Below are 19,234 nucleotides of genomic sequence, written 5' to 3'. Positions count from 1 at the left end.
GAGTCATGAGAGCCGTTCTCATCATCTTCTGTGGTTTGGCTCTGTTACTGTGTATATGCTCGGGGTGTGTGTACATGTGTGCACGTTTGTTTCTTTACTTTCCTTCTTCTTTCCATACTTTCTCAGCCCTTCACACACATGCACACAAATGCCCTTTCTTCTTCCTCTTGTCTCTTCCCATGTTCTGTGTGTTCAATTATTCAGTGTCTGATCACCCCCTCTCTGTCTTCCTCTCCCGACACAGGTGCTGTCTCTGGGTGCAGATGTGTTGCCGGAGTACAAGCTGCAGGCTCCTCGCATCCACAAGTGGACGGTGTTGCACTACAGCCCCTTCAAGGCGGTGTGGGACTGGCTCATCCTGCTGCTGGTCATCTACACCGCCATCCTGACTCCCTACTCAGCCGCATTCCTCCTCAACGATCACGTGGGTTCTCATCTAAGGACAGAATCATTAAAGTGCACCTTGGTTTTTGTCTTAAAGTGATGTTCACATTAAAGATGACGTTAGCTTTAAATGATAAAGATCAGCGAATGTGCAAATGCTCAGGGTCCAGGCTTCAGACTCCACCAAACAGTTTCACTCGTCTTGCCTGTGTAGCAGCTGTAGCTGTACAGTAGCACAGAGGCTCCACCCACCTGGAGCCAAGGAAAAGTTTGCATAAAGGGAGGCGAAGTTAGCTGAAACAGCTGTCGATGAACTGAGGGGCTGCACAAAGTTCCAGTATGAGATGAATTAGGATTATTTTGCTCTAGTGGCCTGCTCTACAAAAACAAAAACATGGAGTTGGAACAAGTCCCTCTTTAATCAGCCTGCTGCCAGCTGAACTGAGCTCCAAATCACCGAACTTTGTCACTGTTTCATGTTTTGTCTGCATGCATATGTAAATGATCCTTCATCCTAATCCATTTGAAAGATGTGCTGAATGTATTTTTAACTTACAGTACACTATATTAGCCTCTCCTTACTTGTTTTCCTCTCCTCTCTTCTCGTAGGAAGACCTAGGCATGCAGGGTTGCATTTACTCCTGCTCTCCTCTCAATGTGGTGGACCTCATAGTGGACATCATGTTCATTATTGACATCCTCATCAACTTCAGGTCTGAACTGTAGCAGCACTCCTCATTACAGCAACAGTCACAGAAGAGCCTGTAGTCAGATTTGGTGCTGTTAAGTAGAAAAACTGTTTCTCATCTATGCACATTATTCTAAACAGAGCTGGTTGTAAAAGAAGAAAGTGCAATAACAACTATTAGTTACATAATGCTCTCTGTTTCTCTCAGGACAACATACGTAAACTCTAATGACGAAGTGGTGAGCCACCCGGTGCGCATAGCTGTCCACTATTTCAAAGGCTGGTTCCTCATCGACATGGTGGCTGCTATTCCCTTTGACCTGCTCATCTACCGCAATGGAGAGGAGGTATGTCACGACGGAGGCGGAGAGATAGCTGCCTGTTTGTACGCTGCAGTGAAGTTATGAGGCAGGGTGGGAGGAAGAGAACGAGACAAGTGGTAGTGAGATGGAGGGGAGGGGGGAATGTAGAAGAGACGAATGGTGCACTGACATCTTGTCTGCCATCTCTTTAATGCAATGAAGTGAAGATAACACGCAGAAAGATTAAAAACAAGGTGGAGGGAGGGGGAACAGGAAATAAGAAGAGAGGGAGAGGTGGATTCGTTTGGCTTCATAATTTAATTGTCTCCGTAGGGAAGTTGATTTGTAGTCAGCCATGAACAAAACATGTCTTAGATCAGCGCAGTGTGCACGAGACCCTAAAACTCATCTGAGCTCATCAAAATGATGTGTTTTTAATGACATCACTGCTTTCACGCTATAGTTACATCGAGCCCCAGCTCCCCCTCTCGCTCATAACTACCCGCTAGGACGACCGGCGCTCAGTTACCAAAGAGCGCGTTGTGTTTGTGCAGAGGTAAAGCTGGAGGATCCAACACACACATTACTGTTCCAGGGTCAGGGGATCACGCTGCGTGACAGACAAAACACACATGAAGCAGTCAGTCTGAGTCCGACCGTCATCGGTGGTGCCGTAGCTACGTGACCTAAATCTCCAAATGTGAACAAAAAGAAATCACCAGGCAACCACAAGGAGGCTTCTATGCTACTTTTCCTCAACCATCAATTTCACACCGAGGCTCAATCCTCGCGGACGGTACCAAACGACTCACGGACCGGTCCATGGCACGGGGGATTTCTTTTAACCAGCTGGTCAAAAACGTCGTACTTCCACTGTAAGAGCAAAGCTGAGAAAAGTTATGCTCACGACTGACTGATCTCTAGTTTGCACTGAACGTTCCAGATGCTTGATTCGCCGTTTAAAGCTGAGCTCTGATTCTTCCTGATTCTGTCTGTCGCTGTATCTCAGAGCCTCTGGTAAAAATCCAGGTCTCACTCACTCGTTGGCAGAAACAGAAAACTTTACACTAATGCAGCACAGCGCTTCTCATGCACAAAGCGAATGATGTGCCACTGTCAGTAACAAAAGGTTTGGTTTACAGCTCTACAGAAACATGCAGTGTGTTTCCATCTGGCTCAGTGGGTAATTAAGTTCTGTGGTTTAGTGGATGATTGAAGTGATGGTGGTGTTGGTTTGATATTCAAGGAAGTGGGAGGTGGGTGTCTGGAGAAAGAAGTGGGAGTTAAAGGAAGCAGTAAGTGAGTTGTGCTGTAGCCTGCCGAAGTCTCCCTGAGGATACTTCCCACACACCGAGGATATAAAACACTCAGGCTTAAGGTGATCGAATCGCTCCACACAAAAACTCCGCTGGAGGTAACTGTAAATATTGAGCAGCATTTTAAATAACAGAACTAATGAATAACAATTAAAGCAGCCTTCAAGATAAAATGAATGAAGGCGGGACTTCCCAACGTTCATGGGGAAAGCTTCACGTGGGCTCGCTCCACTGATGCTGCCCAGAAGAAGCCACTGAGCCAAGAAAGTGGAGACTTTCCTCAACAGACAACTGTTATTTACTGTTAGCACACACACACACACACACACACACACAGAGGACCAGGCACTCAGCCAGCGCAGTAATCGTCCTGTTATTTATTTGTTGTGTGGACACGAAGGAGCCAGCTGGAGCAGAGAGAAGAGAGGCCCACAGAAATGAATGGAGTCAGGATTTTACCACCTCCTCAACACTGAATCACATCAGGAAAAGACCAGAGTTACATCACCTGTGTGTGTGCGTGTGTGTGTGTGTGTGTGTGTGTGTGTGTGTGCGTGTGTGTGTGTGTGTGTGTGTGTGCGTGTGTGTGTGTGTGTGTGTGTGTGTGTGTGTGTGCGTGTGTGTGTGTGTGCGTGTGTGTGTGTGTGCGTGTGTGTGTGTGTGTGTGTGTGTGTGCGTGTGTGTGTGCGTGTGTGTGTGTGTGTGTGTGTGTGTGTGTGTGTGTGTGTGCGTGTGTGTGTGTGTGCGTGTGTGTGTGCGTGTGTGTGTGCGTGTGTGTGTGCGTGCGTGTGTGTGCGTGTGTGTGTGTGTGTGTGTGCGTGTGTGTGTGCGTGTGTGTGTGTGTGTGTGTGTGTGTGTGCGTGTGTGTGTGCGTGTGTGTGCGTGTGTGTGTGTGTGTGTGTGTGTGTGCGTGTGTGCGTGCGTGTGTGTGTGTGTGACAGGATGACAGCAGGTGGGAGTGCTGTGAGGAGATATCAGAGCGACTTTGCTTTCTGCCATGTTTAACGATGCCTTATCTCCACTTTCCTCTGTCTCACCCACGCCCATCAGACCACCACTCTGATTGGTCTGCTGAAGACAGCTCGTCTCCTACGGTTGGTTCGTGTAGCCCGAAAACTGGATCGCTACTCAGAGTACGGTGCGGCTGTCCTCTTTCTTCTCATGTGCACCTTCGCCCTCATCGCTCACTGGCTGGCCTGCATCTGGTACAACGCCATAAACTGACGATTCACATTAGATTCAAACTGTGTGTGAGTGCAGAATCCATACAGCAGAGATACTTTTCTCCTCCTATTGATGACCCTGACGCAAAATTCATGCAAAATCTGAAGGAGCGACGGGCTGTGAGTATGGAACTGGTATTCTACGACTGATATAAAAGGCCTTGAAGTCATACAACAAAATATTTCTATTGTAAAAGTGCAGCGATCAAATTAGAGAGCAGCTGAGTAGATGTTTAGACTCGATTACTGATGGTGACGGCTTTTAAAAGCCAACAGAGCCTTTTCTCTGCTCTAACACACCTGCGTCTGCAGGATGCTACTGATTCCTCGCATTGCACTGCTTTGATCTTGTTCTGCTTCTCCCCCATCTGCTCCACAGTTTGGTAGCTGTAGTGGGTTTTTGTTTTAGTCATAGCTGTGTCCTCAATGATCTGTCAGAGCTTGTCTTGCATAAAAAAATGCTGGTTGATTGAAAGGTGATGGCAGGAAGGCAACAGCGTGCTGACGAGCTGTGTAGCTGTATAAGATGCTGCTGCACCATCATGCTTCCTCCTCCAGACTAACCAACTGCACACACTTTGGGTGCATTTCTTCAGTTTGGCGTGGAATATAATGTTTGCTGTCACGGAAAATGAAATGAAACTTGCTCCAAGATGATATTTGGAGCGGTTCTATGCCCACGTGGTACGTTCCTGAGCAGATTTCTGTTGTGGATCTTCAGTGCAGAGCTGGCTTTCAGTCCACACTTTCTCAGGAAGGAAGACAGTGTTTGCTAAGAGAGTACCTTCTCACTTTCAGCAGCAAACTGGCACCAGTGCAAGTAACAGCTGACTTTTGGATAATTAGCTTTTGCTTTGAATAACTTAAACTACAGTTGTGTGAGACAGAAAGCTTTGACTCTGTCCCATGTGCCTGTGCTGTCCCGTGTTCCCACAGTGAGCCCTCGTGGCTTTTGCCTGTCTGTTCCTGAACTGCGAGTTACTTTCCCCAGTTCTGTGATAATTGCTCAACTTTACATCTATTGCCCCTTCTGTTTGGATCCACACTCTGCACAGCTCATCTTAACTGTGAGGCCTGTGGAGTCTGAGATGCAGCTCGTGTTAACACACATGTGAGTGCTCCGAAACGACCGCAGTTATAAAGGCCGCTGCACTTTCTGATGATCCTTTAATCAGGTGCACCTGGCTCCTAATGAGCCCAAACAGCCGCATCAACCAACAACTCAGCATCTTCCAAAATGATCACTGGCAGCAGAGCAGGTGTCAGATTAGCAGCAACCACTGAGGGAACGTGCACTGCAATTGACTGCAATTGACTGCAATTGACTGCAATTGACTGCAATTTTGATCAGTTTTTCACATTAGAAGATGAATATTTATCAGTTGTACTCCAACCACAGCAGTCTCATTTTTCATCTCTGCTGTATGAAACTGATACAAACGTAAGGTGATTTTTATGATGCTGTATCGTGACATTTTTGTAATGCTGTTTATTTTTTACCAGGTATGCAATCGGTAGCGTAGAGCGGAACGGTTCGATCGGCTGGCTCCACACTCTGGGCGACCAGTTAGGGAAACACTTCAATGGTTCCATACCAGGTACTAATGATCACGTAATATAATAAACAAACTGGTGGCACATGAGTAATCTCAGTGTAAAATTAGTGCTGTTTCTTAAATTTGTAAACTCTGTAACATATCGCATTATTTCACTAGTTTAGTGTGTAAACACACAGCAGACCCAATGACTGCACAGTACCCCGCTGCAGCTTTGCAGCTCGCAGCCACACGCAGCGACAGTGGTGCGAGCACAGACTTTAAGCCGGCGAGGCGTGATTGCGGATGCCGCTCAGGTGCGTCCACCTCCTTTGCAGCGGCACTGCAGACCACGCCCACCACAGTCTGTTACTGTCACTGTCTTGGAGCAACTGAAAGCCTCAGGGATTAATGAAGTATTCTGATGATCTTACCTGTAATGGGAGCTCAGTTCTGTGCAAATGACCGATAATAAGTCAACCCTCCGGTTACATTCTGCTAAATGAATATCATTGAGTATTAGTTTAGGTTATGTCAGCTTCCTGGACACTGTTGAGCTCCAGATGATTTGTAACCTCTCCACACCAGGTTCAGGACCTTCCATCAAAGACAAGTATGTGACAGCGCTGTACTTCACCTTCAGCAGTCTGACCAGCGTGGGATTCGGAAACGTGTCCCCCAACACCAACTCTGAGAAGATCTTCTCCATCTGCGTCATGCTCATCGGATGTAAGTCATGTACAAGCAGCTGTTTAAAGCCTTTAGACCAGAATAAAGGAAAGTTTGCAACAAATATGAACGCCACTAATAAAATGTAGTTCATTGTTATTAATCGGTAACAAACCTACAACAGCAGAAATAGCGTTCATAAGGGCAGTGTGTGTTACAAAGTGTATTTCACCGACCTCAGAGACGGAGAAGCCCTCACCCTGCGTCACTATAGAGAAAGAAGTCTGCAGTGCTTCCTGAGTGCTTTAATGAAACCAAACCACAGAATAACAAGCAGAATGAGTCTAGTCTTCATAATTTACTCTTAATAACATTTGAATGTAACTAAATATGCAAACACTTGTATATACAACCCTACTGATTGTGTGTTTCCATGCAACAGCTGCAAATCCTGTTCAGGTTTGTATAACCAAAGTAAAGAAACACTCGTAGCAGTTAAAGAAGGCCACTTTGTTTCTTTTTTATTATTGCGGGCTGCCTTCCTCCTCCACACAGTTTAGCACTTCCTTGGCCTGACAATGACCCGAGACTTGTAAAATGTCCATTGTTTAAGGACAGTCTTCTGCAGGATGTGTGCGATGAAATCACAACGACCACTGCAAAATCTGAAGCCAGAGATGGGTCGCGTTCACTCTGACACACACACATGCAGACATTTGCATACACACTTCTTTACACACAGCGTTTTTCAGTGGTTGATGTAGACAGTGATGGGAGCTGACAGAGGTGGGGAGGTTAGCAGCATCCAACAGGACAAACAGAACAAAGCAAAGACTCTCATGAAGGATACGATACAAACTCTCTGTCCTCTGCAGCCAAAGCCCTTTGAGATGAGTCAACTTCCTGCTGCAAGAGCGTGGTCAGGGGTCAAAGGAGGGGGCGGGGCATGTTTTGATTGGTTTTTGTTACTCTGAATACAAAGTCTGCAAATGATCTGAATGTGCTGCAGTCATCCGGCTCAGCGAATGACATTATACATAATGGTAGGTGGAGTAAGACTGGCTATGATTTGTGGGGCGCTCCTGCCAACAGCATCAGAACCGGACCACAGAACAGTTAAACAAGCTGGCATCATGTGGCCAGCCAGCTGTGTGAGGGCTGCACCTGGTACCAGGATGCACTATGGGAAGAAGGCGAGCTGGCAGAGGCTTTGGCAAAGTCTTGCTGGGAAACCCTGGGTTTGGGGGGATGTTTGGTCCTGCCATCCATGTGGATGTTACTTTGGCACCTACCTAACCATTGTTGCACGCCACATACACCCTTTCATGGAAACGGCATTCCCTGATGGCCATGGCCTCTTTCAGCAGGATAATGCATCCTGTCACGAAGCAAAACTTTTTTAGAACAACAAGAAGAGCGACCCATGGAGGCCCCACCTCACAACTTCCAGGACTTCCAGAGAGCAAAGGAAACCCCGCACATCCAAACGGTCTCATCACTGTATGAACGCTGCTCTAGCTCCATACTGTCTGTTAATGTGTGTGTTTTTTCTCACTGCTCCCATTTCCAGCCCTCATGTACGCCAGTATCTTTGGGAATGTCTCAGCCATCATCCAGCGGCTGTACTCCGGGACGGCCCGCTACCACACCCAGATGCTGAGAGTCAGGGAGTTCATCCGCTTCCACCAGATCCCCAACCCACTCAGGCAGAGGTTGGAGGAGTACTTCCAGCATGCCTGGTCCTACACCAATGGCATCGACATGAACGCTGTGAGTACTGGTCCTCACACACCCAAACCCTGGGAGGGTACACTCTCTCGTGTGTGACTACACACAGCGTTTGAGCCTGCGTTGTACGCTAATGGGACGATTAGAAAGCGTTGTCTCAGCGCGCATGCTTGATACGGTCAGAGAAAATAAGAATGCTGCGTATACGCACGGGACACAAGCAGGGCTGCGAGCAAGCTTTGCAACATTCATGCATTCCTGTCAATTTGTTCACATGCATGAAGCCTAATCTGCACGTGTTCATCACGTCGTGCTGCCAGATGTATTTTACACATATTAAAGCGTGAGAGGAGAGATGTTCATTTTAATGTGTTTTATCAGCAGAGTAGGAGAATGCACTTTGAAACAAGCTGGAGCTTTGACACCCACGGGCACAGTGAGTCACATGCGAACACAAACGCAGCACTTCAAAGGTGCGCTGTGCATGCCCACCTCAGCCTGAACCTGCGAGTGTATTGGTTCACATGTTGCTCTGTCTGTAGCAGTGTCACCGGGGGTTTCTGACCTAAAGTGACACTGGGGGGAAACAGTGGTGCAGCCGTACAGGGACATCTGCGGATGCACGTCACCTGTAATGTTACTTTCTGCATGCTGTGTGTGGTTTAACCAAAAAAACTGTAGACGTTTAAAAGTCGCCTTTGCACTGTCTACAGATTGTAAGCTCATAAGTATATCTGCTCATAACTTCATCCAGCATCTAAATTAATTGTCAAACCTACCAGTCGGAGCCCAACCAGCAGCCCATCGTTGGCTGTGTAGTCGTGGACGAGCACAGAGGAGCTCTGTTTGGGTGCAAGTCCCAGTGCAAACATAACGCTCCATCAGTGCTGTTTCATTTCAGCGTAATGAGTAAGTCAGTGAAGTAGAGAGGAATCAGGTTTGCTCATCACCCTGCTCGGCCCCTTTCTTCTCCCCACGTCGTGTTACTCTCTCGAAGGCCCGGTGAAGTAGGACGGATTTGAGCTTGTTTACCGTAGTCATTATTATGATTGTGTGGAGCAGACTTTGTCAGCCTGCCTCCACAGTTAATCAGCTGTGACCTCTTTCATTCACGAAGATGGGCGAGAATAACAACGCAGCTCTGATGTGAAGCTGAAAGCTGCAGGAGCGCTGAGATCAAAGTGGGAGGAAGGAGAAAGAAACGAGTCTGTTAACGTTAATCAGGGAGAAGCAGCTCTGTTTTGATGAAGTTGTTTCTTTTGCCGGTGGATAAACAGGTTTAGGGCGCAGTCGTTTTTCACACGGGGCCAGGTAGGTTTGGATAAATGAAATCCTCTTTTAGAAACGACATGTTGCATTTATTTGGTTTGTCTTTGTCTCATATGTAAACCTGCTCTGTTCATTCAACTGTGACAAACATACACGAAGCAAAATCTAAGAAATCAGAAAATAGCAAATGACTAAATCACTGAGCACCTCTCATGTTTTCAGTTTGGCTTCTTTTAGTTTGCTGCTTACATTATGAGAATTATTTGCAGCAAAGTCCATTTTTTATGTGACAGAGAGAATCGTATCCATGTTATTACCCCCTCGCCCTCTGTGGCAAGAGGATATAAATAAATGATAAAGAATAAGTACAAAGATATTCATGACGGCAGACCTGCCCTATGAAATCCTGCTTTAGTATCCTGTGTTCCTACTGTAGGCACAGCTGACACAGCAAGAATATGTTTGTTAATCACAGATGGGACACGATTTTTTACAATACTAATTAAGAAAGTTCCAAAAAAAAGATATGAGGCCTATGAAGCAGTCTTTTTTTGCTGGCTGCTGTTTAAAATCCATCCCTCCATCCACAGGGTGGGAGGGGCTCTTTAACATCCACAGGGTGGGAGGGGCTCTTTAACATCCACAGGGCGGGAGGGGCTCTCTTTAACATCCACAGGGCGGGAGGGGCTCTTTAACATCCACAGGGTGGGAGGGGCTCTTTAACATCCACAGGGCGGGAGGGGCTCTTTAACATCTAGATCAGATTCTGTAATAAAGCGAGCCCTTCCAACTGTGCAAAGGAGGAAAGAACAGTAATTTACTTATTGTGAAGCTTCAGATCTTTCCTTCCTCAGTCACTCTCTTTATTTGGTGGTACTCTGTTAATGCTCACCTACTGCATGCTCACCAATACTGAAAGAGACTTGCCAGCCACAGTTGTTTGTGTTTGCTCGTGGAGCTTCGACTTCCTTTAGCAAAACTTTTTAAATATTTATCCTCGTTCAATCAAAACTCATTGACTAGACTCTCACATGCCACAGCCACAAATTAAGTGTGGCTCTGCTCTTGTGTCATGAGAGGTAGCCCACTCATTTTTGAATAAACTGTCTGTCACTCCTCCAGCTCGGCCATGCCTCAGCTTCCAAGTTGCAGCCAAACAGTGTTAAATGGCCTCTTAGTTTACACTTTTTTCATGTGAAGGAGAATTTGTAAGGAGTCTGTCATGGTTACGTGGTCAAACAAATATGAATCTCTGTCTCTCTTCCACAGCATGTCTTTTATCCTGTCTTCCTTCTCTCATTCCAACCAATCACAGCAGATGGCCCCGCCCCTCCCTGAGCCTGGTTCTGCTGGAGGTTTCTTCCTGTTAAAAGGGAGTTTTTCCTTCCCACTGTCACCAAAGTGCTGCTCATAGGGGTTCATATGATTGTTGGATTTTTCTCCGTATGTATTATTGTAGGGTCTATCTGACAATATAAAGCGCTGTGAGACGACTGTTGTTGTGATTTGGTGCTGTATAGATAAAACTGAATTGAACTGAAATGACCTCAGGTAAAAATGATCCACAAACAGTGACGTAGTAGCTGTTAGACACAAAATAACACAGATGCTTAGCAACCTTGCTTTTATATAGGACTGTAGCATGAGCCAGTTGAATCAAGTGTCCTGCTGCAAACAGACATGTGACAGATCAGTGAGGATTGATTGCAACATGTTGCCAATCTCTTGCAGTTGAGTTGGACTGCAATTGTTTGGATACCCAGGTTGGCAACTGGCTGTAGTTGCCAAAGGATGAGGCAGACAGAATAGAGAAGTGAGTGTTCTCAAAGATCACACCATTGCTCTGCAGTCATAAACACCAGTGCAGCAGTGCTTTGTGCTAAATGCTAACATATCCTAATTTAGCAAGTCTGCAGGCTAACACTTGTTAATTAGCACTAAATAAAAGCTACAGCTGAGCCTGATGGAAACAGCTACCTGGGTATTGTCATGAATCGCTGTGTGGCAGGCAAGCAGGAGTGGTGGACCCAAAATGCAGAACTCAGACACGGAAGTGAAACTTAAGGCGCAGCTTTGTTGCTGGGAAAAACCTCGTACAAACTAAACTCACCAAAAGAAAACCAAAAGTCAGAACAGAGGAACCAAGGACTGAAACACTGGAAAGAAACACTAAACTGGAGCAGGAGACCAAACACTAGGAACATAGAAGCAGAACACACACAGCTAGTTGAGGGTACAACGCGACACTGACACAGAGAAACACAGGGCTTAAATACACAGATGGCAGTAATCAAGGGATGAGAGACAGGAGGGGAACACACCTGGGAGAAATCACAGCTGACGAGACAGGGGAAACGTAAACTGAGCACACTCACATACGACACAAACCTTCACAATAAAACAGGAAACTCAGACACATGGAACCAGACAAGACGTTGAACTAAACAGATTCACAAACAGATGGGGTGACACCATAGACAGACACAGACTCAAAGGCAGACCAAATATAACACACAGAACTCAAACAATAATAATCATCATCATCATAAACTAGAAAATGATAACTAAAAGCGCTGGGTCACCGACCCAGGACCATGACAGGTATAAACAGATCACAGCTGCTAATTATTATTATTAATCATAAAAATGATCACAAATGTATCCATGTCATTTTTCAGTGACTCAGTAGGAGCCATATACACGCAGCACCAACCACTTGTTGAATATTAAACATCTGCATGCTTTATAGATGCAAGAGAACTGAAGGTATCGTTTGTGTTGTGTTCCTGATGCTGTAATAGTTTCAGGTTGGTTTCCTCTCCGCACACTGAAACACTGAGTTTAGGCTCCAGGCTGCTGCTCTCTGCCTATTCTCAGGAGGTTAATGCTTATTGAAGGCAGCCTCAGAGAGCAAGTGGAGACGTACCTCCACTGCTGATGCAGATGATGTAATCTGCCTTTGTGTTTATATTCTCTGTTGTGCATAGATAAGGTATTTGGGGTCTTTGAGGACAGAGGCCTTTGTACTCTCTAACTATTGAATAGCCAAAGTTACACTTTTTCCTATATGGGAGTTGTTTTCAGTAAAAAAGAGGCCACAAACGATATCACAACAACAAACAGAGCCTTGAAACAGTTAAGAGGCTAAAGCTCCCTGAAATGTGATAAAAGATAGAAAGAGGTTACAAACAGGGCTGCTTAGCATACCTTTATTGGGAAATAAGAGAGTCAGATGAGGATGGGGAGAAATGGGCAGCGGGAGATAAAGAGGGAGCCCAGCGAAGGCTGAAATGAAGAGCGGAGCTTGAAATGGATGAAAGTGAGAGAAATGGTGAGGGAGAAAAGCAGTGTGGGTGTTCTAGGTGCAGTTCAGCTCTGTGAAGTCAGCCAGGGAGCTACAAGAGAAGCCCAGAGTCTGCTGCTCAGAAACAGCCTTCCACGCTCGCAGTGAGCTCATTAAAATTTCACCAATTCTTCATATTAATTACACTCTGTGCTGACTCTGTTCCGATATGCCCGCTGAAATATAGTTTGAAATCATTTGCACTGTAGTTCAAAAACAAGAGGAAAGAAAATCAATGCAGAGGCCCTTCCTCAATCAGTGCTGCTCACGCTCGTCTGATACGTGGAGGTTAAAAGTGGGAGGGATTGAGTTCATGCTGGGATGTCTCTGAGGCTTAGAACCAACTTCTGATAAATGCATAGATAGTTTAGTTTTGTCGTGTTCATTTGTGGAGTGGGTAATAACAGTAAAAGGCTAATGTCCCGTGAGTGTTTCCCACTAGGGATGAAGGTGATAAAGACAGTAAAGGCTCCTCTTTTTATTATTCCTTTCAAGGTTCCATAATCTGTGACATTTATGTGACATTTGCTTTATGTTCTGAACTTGACATATCATTCAGTCGCTGCTAATAGCGTCTATCATAACCTCGTGCTCGTCCTTCCTCCCACCTCTCTTCTTCTCTTGCCTTCTCCTTTCTTCCTCCTTCTACTTTACCTTCCTTTCGCTCTTTATTTTGCATCTTTTTATCGTCTACTTTCATTCACCTCTTCATTTTCCTCGTGTCTCCCTGCTTCTCCTCCCCAGGTGCTGAAAGGTTTCCCTGAGTGTCTCCAGGCTGATATCTGCCTCCATCTTAACCGGACGTTGCTGCAGAACTGCAAGGCTTTTAAAGGCTCCACGAAGGGCTGCCTCAGAGCGCTGGCCATGAAGTTCAAGACTACCCACGCACCCCCGGGTGATACGCTGGTCCACGCTGGCGATGTCCTGACCGCCCTCTACTTCATATCCAGAGGATCCATAGAGATACTGAGAGGAGACGTGGTGGTAGCCATCTTGGGTAATGAATGAGGATATTCATGCTTCACTGACATCTGTAGAGAGAGGCAGCGTGACAACAGCGATAGCACAATGTTTATTATGAGATCAGATCACACTCAAAAAAGCAGTGTTTCACATTTGCACGTGATGCAAGCCTAATTGTACACGTGATTAGGAAACGTGGATACATGGAATATCGAATATCGTCCATTCCAGCAGATCCCAAAGGTGCTCTGTTGGATTGAGATCTGGTGACTGTGGAGGTCATTTACAGCACAGTCACATCTTTGTGACGTGACACGTCACCCTGCTGGAAACAGTCATCAGTAGATGGGCACACTTTGGTGGTCAGCATCAACAGTAAATCAAGCCGACACTACTGCATGACCAGCAGCAGCCTGACCATTGATAGGCAGGACGGATCCATGTTTTCATGTTGTTCATGCCAAAGGGCGTCGCAGCAGAAATCAAGACTCATCAGACCAGGCTTCATTGTCCCAACCTTCAAATGTCCAATTTTGGGGAGCATGTAAAGAGTAAAGTGTGTCTTCAGTTTGCTCTTCTTAGTCGACAGGAGCGACACCCGGTGTGGTCTTCTGCTGCTGTAGCCCTTCTGCCCTCTTCTGCTTCATGTTGTGCTTTCAGAGATGCTCCTCCGACTCACCCAGACGACCTCCAATCGCTGGAAATGTTCTCTTTGTCTGTAAACCCTGGAATAGTGTGGGGAGAAATGGCAGCAGAAATACCGGCCCACCAACAACCATGTTGTCACCAATGTTCCCTCTAAGCTGGCACATCTCTGCACACAGAAAATCTGTGTTGCGCACAAAAAAAATCTAACCTGAATTGAAATTAAAATTAATACTTCAACAATCCTGTTCTGCAGTGTTAGTCAGTGACTGGCTGCTCCTGTATGGGATCAGAACGATGCCGCCTTATCCCACAGTCCAGCCAATGATGCGATTCACATTCGTATATACCAAGCTAATCAACATGGTTGACAGGCTATGACAGCGTCCTTATGTGTCGGTGTTTTAGCAAAGCGGCTGATGTGGAGTGAAGCCACGTTAATGACAACGTGCACAACCATTGGAGACGTGAGCAGGACAGACGGAACAACTGACGGAAAAAGTGTGGACTTTATACCAGTTTTTAAATCGTGTTGATCGGCCACGTAAAACCAGAGTTATGATAAAATATCTGCAATGTTTGTTTTTCTTCCTGAATACTGTCGTTGTTTATATTTACTGCAGGAAGAAACGGTGAAAACGGCGTTTTATAAGGAAAACGCTCGAAAGCCTGTGAGCAAAAACAAAACCAAAGAAACCCCACCCTTCGCATTGGTCGAAAAATGTACCATGTCGACCAATCAAAAAATGATATGGCAACATGGCATCTAGTTGTTAAGAGACGGGGGGAAGTTTTAGGAGTGACAGCGTGTTTGAGATGTGAGAGATTTGAGACGTTTAGCACAAATCTTGTGTAGTGAGTGTGTAGTCAGTGTGTAGTCAGTGTGTAGTCAGTGTGTAGTTAGTGTTTAGTTAGTGTGTAGTCAGTGTGTAGTCAGTGTGTAGTTAGTGTGTAGTCAGTGTGTAGTCAGTGTGTAGTTAGTGTGTAGTCAGTGTGTAGTCAGTGTGTAGTCAGTGTGTAGTTAGTGTGTAGTCAGTGTGTAGTCAGTGTGTAGTCAGTGTGTAGTCAGTGTGTAGTTAGTGTGTAGTCAGTGTGTAGTCAGTGTGTAGTCAGTGTGTAGTTAGTGTGTAGTCAGTGTGTAGTCAGTGTGTAGTCAGTGTGTAGTTAGTGTGTAGTCAGTGTGTAGTTAGTGTTTAGTTAGTGTGTAGTCAGTGTGTAGTCAGTGTGTAGTCAGTGTGTAGTTAGTGTGTAGTCAGTGTGTAGTCAGTGTGTAGTTAGTGTGTAGTCAGTGTGTAGTCAGTGTGTAGTCAGTGTGTAGTTAGTGTGTAGTCAGTGTGTAGTTAGTGTGTAGTTAGTGTGTAGTTAGTGTGTAGTCAGTGTGTAGTCAGTGTGTAGTTAGTGTGTAGTTAGTGTGTAGTCAGTGTGTAGTTAGTGTGTAGTCAGTGTGTAGTTAGTGTGTAGTCAGTGTGTAGTCAGTGTGTAGTTAGTGTGTAGTTAGTGTGTAGTCAGTGTGTAGTCAGTGTGTAGTTAGTGTGTAGTTAGTGTGTAGTCAGTGTGTAGTCAGTGTGTAGTTAGTGTGTAGTCAGTGTGTAGTCAGTGTGTAGTCAGTGTGTAGTTAGTGTGTAGTCAGTGTGTAGTTAGTGTGTAGTCAGTGTGTAGTCAGTGTGTAGTTAGTGTGTAGTCAGTGTGTAGTCAGTGTGTAGTTAGTGTGTAGTCAGTGTGTAGTCAGTGTGTAGTCAGTGTGTAGTCAGTGTGTAGTTAGTGTGTAGTCAGTGTGTAGTTAGTGTGTAGTCAGTGTGTAGTCAGTGTGTAGTTAGTGTGTAGTCAGTGTGTAGTCAGTGTGTAGTTAGTGTGTAGTCAGTGTGTAGTCAGTGTGTAGTCAGTGTGTAGTTAGTGTGTAGTCAGTGTGTAGTTAGTGTGTAGTCAGTGTGTAGTCAGTGTGTAGTTAGTGTGTAGTCAGTGTGTAGTCAGTGTGTAGTTAGTGTGTAGTCAGTGTGTAGTCAGTGTGTAGTCAGTGTGTAGTTAGTGTGTAGTCAGTGTGTAGTCAGTGTGTAGTTAGTGTGTAGTCAGTGTGTAGTTAGTGTGTAGTTAGTGTGTAGTCAGTGTGTAGTCAGTGTGTAGTCAGTGTGTAGTCAGTGTGTAGTTAGTGTGTAGTCAGTGTGTAGTTAGTGTGTAGTCAGTGTGTAGTCAGTGTGTAGTCAGTGTGTAGTCAGTGTGTAGTTAGTGTGTAGTCAGTGTGTAGTCAGTGTGTAGTCAGTGTGTAGTCAGTGTGTAGTCAGTGTGTAGTTAGTGTGTAGTTAGTGTGTAGTCAGTGTGTAGTTAGTGTGTAGTCAGTGTGTAGTTAGTGTGTAGTTAGTGTGTAGTCAGTGTGTAGTTAGTGTGTAGTCAGTGTGTAGTCAGTGTGTAGTCAGTGTGTAGTCAGTGTGTAGTTAGTGTGTAGTCAGTGTGTAGTTAGTGTGTAGTCAGTGTGTAGTTAGTGTGTAGTCAGTGTGTAGTTAGTGTGTAGTCAGTGTGTAGTTAGTGTGTAGTTAGTGTGTAGTCAGTGTGTAGTCAGTGTGTAGTTAGTGTGTAGTCAGTGTGTAGTTAGTGTGTAGTCAGTGTGTAGTTAGTGTGTAGTTAGTGTGTAGTCAGTGTGTAGTTAGTGTGTAGTCAGTGTGTAGTTAGTGTGTAGTCAGTGTGTAGTTAGTGTGTAGTTAGTGTGTAGTTAGTGTGTAGTCAGTGTGTAGTTAGTGTGTAGTCAGTGTGTAGTTAGTGTGTAGTTAGTGTGTAGTCAGTGTGTAGTTAGTGTGTAGTCAGTGTGTAGTTAGTGTGTAGTCAGTGTGTAGTTAGTGTGTAGTTAGTGTGTAGTTAGTGTGTAGTGTAGTCAGTGTTGTTGTGTGTCAGAACAATGAGGCGCCTGCTGAGTGTTACAGGTGTTACAGCAGTGACACATCTGCTGCTGTCAGGCCTGCAGGTATCAGGCTGATGTTCTCCTTCATCTCATAGTGGACACAAATTATTTTTGGAGCGACACAAATAATTTGTGTGGCATCAGATTTGATGCAGAACAGCTGATTGTTCTGTAAATAGTTTGAAATGTTTGTTTAAAAAACACCTTGGCTGCATTTAAAAAAAATAGCTGCAAAAAACTTTGTTGTTTGCAAAACTCAGTAACTTTTTTGAAGAAGTAACTATATAATTAATTACCCAACATTGGTCATTATTTACTGTATTTGCAGACAGAGTTACAGACTCTCTCCCAGACCACAGACTCATCATACAGTCAGAGCAAAAAACAGAAAGTTGTGTTTTCAAAATTGGAGTTCAAGTTATTTTTACTGCCAATAGTGTTAACATGCTGCACAGGTCAATGACTAGTCTAACATAAATGCTGTAATTTGATTATTTTAATAAACATGTAACTTGGATGGATTGGATGCTGGCGTGACCACAGTGCACACGTCTGCTGTTGCTCACAGTGGTCCAAGGGACGCTCAGGGAGTTTGTGTGTTCGCTCAGACACATGAAACATTAGAGGGAACGTTGGTTGTCACGTGCTGATGCTCGGTTAAAACCTCAGCAAGTCGTCTTGATCACTGATCACTGCTACCATGTGACTGTCAGATTAGATGTTTACGTTAATGAGCAGGCGAACAAGTGTACCTAACAAAATGGCTGGAGAGTGTATATGATGATGTGTCTCCTTGGTAACTGTGAGGTCACAGGTGACTGAAATAGATAAAACAAGAGTTTTAAATTTTAAATGTATAAAAACTGCAGTATTTACTGTGTTAGACAACACAGTGCACAGGAGTTTTTATCTGTTTCCTGAAGCTTGCCTAACACACAGCCACATGAGCATGAGCTGGTTCTGCCATCTACTGGTAACAGCAGCACTGGTGTCGTTAACATCTGATGCGCCTGCTCCACATACATGACACAAGCTGCAGCTCCCTGCAACAAGACACTGATCGATCATTTTAAGTAACATGCATGTAGGCGTGGAGTGTGCAGGCACGCATCACACATCTTTATTTCTTACGCTATAAAAATAATCAGTTAACTTCATGCACTCATTTGTAAATAGATGCATTGAAACCAAATTAGAACAGATGTTTCCAGAGTCAGCTTTGGAAACAACAAACTTTATTTGCTATATTCACTGAGATTTAAAATATGATTTACACAGCTGACATTTAAGTTCAATAAAAGTTTTCTGTTCTTGCAGCTCCACCTGATGCATCACAATATTGTTGACTGCTTGTATAAGATCAACAATCAAATACGTGCTTTTCTATTCTTTTCTGCCTTCCCAGGGAAGAACGACATCTTTGGCGAGCCCATCAACCTGTATCACCGACCCGGTAAATCCAATGCTGATGTGAGGGCTCTAACATACTGCGACCTTCATAAGATTTTGAGAGAAGATGTTCTGGAGGTGCTGGACATGTATCCTGAGTTTGCAGATCACTTCTGGAACAACCTGGAAATCACCTTCAACCTCAGAGACGTGAGTTTCAAACTCCTCCCACAGCAGACGTCAGTAAAATCTCATAAGAGTGGCTCGGTTCATAATCGAAATACACAAATAATATCAGCGAGTCCAAAGTTTATTTTCAAAATTCTTTTTTTGTATTGACAACCAGCTGATGGGTTTTTGTGGTTGTGGGATGGAAAAAGACAACTATGACTGTGAAAGGGAACCTGCCCAAGTGTTTCTGCACGTTATTAATACCTAACATAAGTCCTACGTTTTTATTATTATCATTTTGTAAAACAAAAAATCCAACAAGATGTGCAGAACTTTGAGCTTCATTCACAGGGAGAAGCATTTGTTTTTCTGCCTTTACCGTCCACAGCAGACAACAGGAGCTGGCTATTTTGTTGTTATACGCATCAACCTGTCAGTGGATGGTTGAGCAGAGGTGTGGGTGCTGTAGGAGTATGAATGGTGGACTGGTGACCTGTTCAGGGTGTGAACACTATGACTGCTGGACATTATTGAACTGGACGAGCGGTTAAGAAAGGTTTGGGTAGCTGCTGCTGCTGATAGCAGGTGCAGCTACCTGATGCTGTCTGTTTCATTGTTGCTCGTGCACAGGCAGAGCCTGGGTGAAAACAGCTTTTACATCCCCGGGCTTGTTCTGATTGTGAGTGAAATAATTCTGCACAGTGTGTCTTTGCTTTGTC

At 44.9% G+C, this 19,234-nt stretch overlaps 1 protein-coding gene across 2 annotated transcripts in view; it reads left to right on the top strand.

The window, feature by feature from the left end:
- kcnh2b (potassium voltage-gated channel, subfamily H (eag-related), member 2b) overlaps window positions 1-19,234 on the top strand; it is a 245,359-nt gene that overhangs the window by 216,261 nt on the left and 9,864 nt on the right. For both annotated transcript variants that reach the window (XM_085286176.1, XM_085286177.1), the window contains 9 exons: window positions 245-424; window positions 994-1,097; window positions 1,281-1,419; window positions 3,741-3,895; window positions 5,417-5,511; window positions 6,037-6,177; window positions 7,688-7,887; window positions 13,202-13,454; window positions 18,361-18,554. In XM_085286176.1, coding sequence (XP_085142302.1) covers window positions 245-424; window positions 994-1,097; window positions 1,281-1,419; window positions 3,741-3,895; window positions 5,417-5,511; window positions 6,037-6,177; window positions 7,688-7,887; window positions 13,202-13,454; window positions 18,361-18,554 — 1,461 coding nt within the window. The remainder of the gene's footprint in view (window positions 1-244; window positions 425-993; window positions 1,098-1,280; window positions 1,420-3,740; window positions 3,896-5,416; window positions 5,512-6,036; window positions 6,178-7,687; window positions 7,888-13,201; window positions 13,455-18,360; window positions 18,555-19,234) is intronic.

This window comes from Mchenga conophoros, linkage group LG9 (assembly GCF_057382185.1).
Source record: "Mchenga conophoros isolate Kocher_MC1m ecotype Shallow Benthic linkage group LG9, M_conophoros_male_GT1.1, whole genome shotgun sequence".
Classification (NCBI taxonomy): Eukaryota; Metazoa; Chordata; class Actinopteri; order Cichliformes; family Cichlidae; genus Mchenga; species Mchenga conophoros.
This window is presented reverse-complemented; position numbering and strand designations above follow the sequence as displayed.